A 4,427-nucleotide genomic window follows, 5' to 3' on the forward strand; every position below is an offset into this window, starting at 1 on the left:
GACAGGAAGGGAGGGAAAAGGAAGGAGGCCACTCGGGACTGTGGGGCCAGCGTGTGAACAGAAGACAAGAGGAGTCTCCACCAAAGGCAATAGGAGACAACAGCGAACACCCAACCCCCTCCACCACCACCAGCCCTTATGGGCTCTGCAGTGGTGGAAGGCAGGGTAGGGAAGAGGGACCCTGCCATGCAGGTCTCAAGATACACTGGGGGCACCTGACAGGTAGTGAACCACCAGGTGGAAGACAGAGCACAACTGCCAGCTCTCAAAGATTACTGATTTGACACTACAACCACCGTCTTTGGAAGCTCTGCAGCACAGTAAGTCAGATGTGGCCACGGAATGATGTGGCCACACCCCATGTAGGGATCTGAGGTGGTCACCCCCCATTCTCACACAAGGACTGCTCTTTGGAACCTAACCATGTGGGTAAGTGATGAGTGGGTGTACTTACCGTATACACTCAAGTATAAGCCAACCCGAATATTAGCAGAGGCACCCAATTTCACCACAAAAACTGCGTTTAAAATGTGCTGAAAAACTCAGCGCATACACGAGTATATACGGTAAGTATTTTCTTTCCAAAGGCTGAGATCCATGTAGTCATGTTTCTGGCATCTTCTTCTTAGGAATTATTACTAAGAATATTAACAGGTGCACTTTATTGAGAGCCTCTTAGCTATCTAGCACTGCTATAACAGAAATAACTACAAATGGGTGCTTTAACAACCTGAAACGTATCCTCTCACAAGTTAGGAAGTTAAAGTGCAAATTCACGGTGCCCGTTTGCCTTGCTGTCAGCTCTGGGGGAAGGTCCTTGGCTCCTTTCAGCACCTGCGGGGGGCCGGTTTTCCTGGGAGACCAGGAATCAATCTTTGACATCTATCTTTCCCGGGGCCGGGAGGTCTCAAGGACGTGCTCCATGCCCAACTCTTCCTTCACGGAGTGCTAAGGCCCCTCTCTCGGCTCACCCTTTTCTCCTGGCATCTCTTGAAAATAGCAGGTGATGCTGGTAACCCCTCAGCAAAGTCCCCTTACTGGGCTATGGCCTGAGTAAAGGTAGTGGCTGCAGTAAGATGATACTTCCCACCCTACTCTGACCTCCAAAACATAGCAAACACTACCTCAGTCTCCGTACCATACCCTAATCCTACCGCATGCAAAACAGCCGAACACTCGGGTTCACAACACGTCACAAAATAGAGGACAATTAAATCAGACCACAGAATGAACACCAGTCACACATTGCTGGGAATCATAGCCTCGGCGAAGTGACACATATTCTGGACAGACACAAGTCAAATCTATGACAGGTGTTATATCCTAAATTAACTGTCTGACTATGGTGGGGAGTAAATTTCATTATCACAACTTTACAAAATGAGGAATTTCAAGCTCAGAGCTGTTAAAGGGCCTCCCCGAGATCACTCAACTACTACAGTATAAAATAAGTGCTGGGTCTCAAACTTAGACCTTAGTACCAGCCTACTTTTCTTCTCCGGGGAGTAAGGCTTCTCACTCCGTGACATGAGGACTCTGAATACATCGCCTCTTTCTGACGCCCGTCCCAAACTTACCCACCCAGTCAGTCCATTCCTCCTGGAGAAAGAACCACTGCTGTAGATAGCTTTTGATTTAATCTTGTTTTCAAGATAAGGTTGATGCTCTGTGCTGGTACAGCAGGGACATTTATGCAATAACTCGCAGTGGGCTCTCATCTGCTCTTTATTAGAAGCCCTTCTATGATTTTTTAAAAGATCATTCTTAACACTATCAAAGTGTGAGTCCATTTCAAACCTCTAATTAAACATTTGCACAGGCATCTAGTTCCAGTGTTTATGTCGGGGGTGGGGGTAGGATTGGGGTTGGTTTGGGCTTATTTCCCTTACTTCTTGTGTTATTTGAGTTGTGAGCACTGAACATGTATGACTTTCACGATCAGAAGACAAAATATGAATGTTCACTTTGATGAAAAAAAAACAAGGACAGTATACATAAAAATATATTTTCCTTCAATATTGAAAATAAATACAGAATGGGCCCAACTTACTCCAAGCCCAGGTGAGAGTCCAAAAGCAAAGGCCTTCGTTTCTGGTTGACATCCTAACATGAAACAAACAACTTCACAGGAGCCCCGCGGCTACCACTTTCACACTGCCTTTCTTTGTTTGCTTTTGCTTTAAAAATTAGGAAGCATTCCATAAAACTGAATTTTAACTATTATACAGTTTTGCTTCTCCTTACCTTGGGCCTATTCAGTAAAGTCTTCTACCTGGCATAAATATGGTTTGTGATCAGAGACTATCAAGGAAGCCTGTTTCCTCTTCTAAGGCACAGGGTGGCTTACACTCCCCAGCGTCTGTAGGAACAAGGTTCAGTCACTCGGGAAGCGATGTGTGCTTCTCTTGTGAGGAGGCCTGGTGGCAAAGTGGTTACAGATGGGGATGCTAACCGTGAGGTCAGCAGTTGGAAACCACCAGCTGCTCCTCAGGAGGAAGACGGCACTTTCTACTCCCGGAAAGAGTTACAGAAATTCACAGGGGCAGTTCGACCCTGTCCTACTGGGTCACTGTGAGTTGGCATTGACTAGAGGTCGGTGAGTTTGCTATTTGTTGTATGAGCCACCCTAGCCCTGGCGCATAAAACCCTCTGACATGAGACACTTGACACTCCTTCTCTTCCTAACTTGGGAGCCACCTGCTGCTGCTGCTGAGGGAGCCACAAAAAGGGAGGGCACTGGCTCCCTCAAATGCCACTTATGTGAAGAATGCCATTTGGACTCTCTGTGAGTAAGGATTAACAGTGCATGTAAGCCACTACAGGTTGGAAACATGTCCCCTACCTAACACGTGGCCATATTAAGAGATTCCAGCTCTCAGAAGGGTAAGCCTGCATGTTGTTTAAAATCTTACCTTTTTCAAAGACTTCTTCTGCTTCTAGGACGGGGATAGTGCGGTTGGACACCATCTTCAATACCTCCGCCTTCACAGTGACCTGCGAGGGGCTGTGTTCCAGAAGCTCCACCCCAATGGTCACGTTTCCTCCTGGCCTGATGATCCCGGGGGCTGTCACCAGAAACCGCGGCCTAAAGAGTTTCCAACAAGGGAAAAGCAAAAATTCTTATCCTCGCAATCGCCATTATGTTGACCCTCAGGTGGCCCTAGATAAAGACTCCCTCCACTGTGCCCACTGGAATTGTTCCAAATAGCATTGCCCCACTGCTCAGCTGCATTGAAATGCTATTGGCACAACAATAATTCCCATGATCCATTTACATTCAGTAATTCACACACAGCTACTACTTCTGGGGAAGGTCCATGTAATTGTTTTCATTTTATAATATAAATGTTTTATATTACTATATATTATATTATATATATAATGTATGACATCATTATATCATGTGATTTCCATTTTACAATATATCCAAATAGCATACGATAAGCCACCGTGGAAAGGCGGACTCTGAGACCTCCAGAAGTCGAAGTTGAAGAAGGCCAGAGAGCCTTTCTTTTACAGGCAACCGCATCTCAGTGAACTGTTTTTCTGAATTTAAAAGGCAGCCAGGGGGGAGGATAAGGAAAACTGGCATTTTGCTCTTTTCTCACTCAATCCTTTATGTATGGGCATTCACCCAAGAAAATGTCACCTAACCAATACCAGTGATTACAATACACCACCTGAAAAAACTAATAAATTAAAATATACCATCTGAATGTGAACTGCACACTGAAAATGTCCAGGTATAGTAAAGCATTTGAAAAGTCGTGAAAGCAGAAAGTTTCTCTTCCCAAGCTGAGAGTTAGGGCTGAATTTCAAAACCTGCTTAAATGTAAGGTACTTTTCATTACGAGAAGTCCCCAGATGATGAATGAGTTCCCTTCCTAAACCTGTCTTTAAGTCGAATGTGTTCATAAATCCGAACAGTTAGGTGCAGTCGGTATCTCATGTCAGCTATCAAATGTTTGCCTTAGCATATAGTGCACCTTTCTGTGCAAACCAATGTTTGCAGACACACGAAAACCTCTTCAACTTCGAACAGGAGTAATACTAAGGCTTTGCGGTACATGGCAAAATAGTGCCCATTTGTTATCCCCAACCATTACATACATGTACCTCGAGGGTGTAACAATGTTTTGCATGGGGGGTGGCTCATCACTCTGGGGTGTCCGTTCGTAAGTAACCAGGGACCCTGCCTGCATTTCAGAGTGCTCCCAAAGTATCTTCCGACCCTACCATTCCTGCGCTGGAACCCACCCTCCGGCCACAGCCAAAGTGGACCACCCTGCTTAGAAAAAAAAGAAAGACAGACGACGATCCAAATTCCGGGGAGAAGCCTCAGGTAATGAGGAGCCAACGATGGGAAGCCGAAGGCAGAGGCAACGCGGCCAAATGCCTCTCCTTGGAAAGTCAGAACGTCAGAGAGG

General features: G+C 45.7%; 1 protein-coding gene across 1 annotated transcript in view; it reads right to left on the reverse strand.

The window, feature by feature from the left end:
• CD109 (CD109 molecule) overlaps positions 1-3,949 on the reverse strand; it is a 135,208-nt gene extending 131,259 nt beyond the window's left edge. The window contains exons 1-2 of the mRNA XM_004696541.2: positions 3,852-3,949; positions 2,913-3,085 (exon numbers count right to left, since the gene is read on the reverse strand). Of these exons, the coding sequence (XP_004696598.1) occupies positions 2,913-3,085; positions 3,852-3,949 (271 nt within the window). The remainder of the gene's footprint in view (positions 1-2,912; positions 3,086-3,851) is intronic.
• Positions 3,950-4,427: the final 478 nt, after the last annotated feature.

The sequence above is a fragment of the Echinops telfairi genome, unplaced genomic scaffold (genome assembly GCF_000313985.2).
Source record: "Echinops telfairi isolate 266 unplaced genomic scaffold, ASM31398v2 ScPeMD7_3533;HRSCAF=4204_0, whole genome shotgun sequence".
NCBI lineage: Eukaryota > Metazoa > Chordata > Mammalia > Afrosoricida > Tenrecidae > Echinops > Echinops telfairi.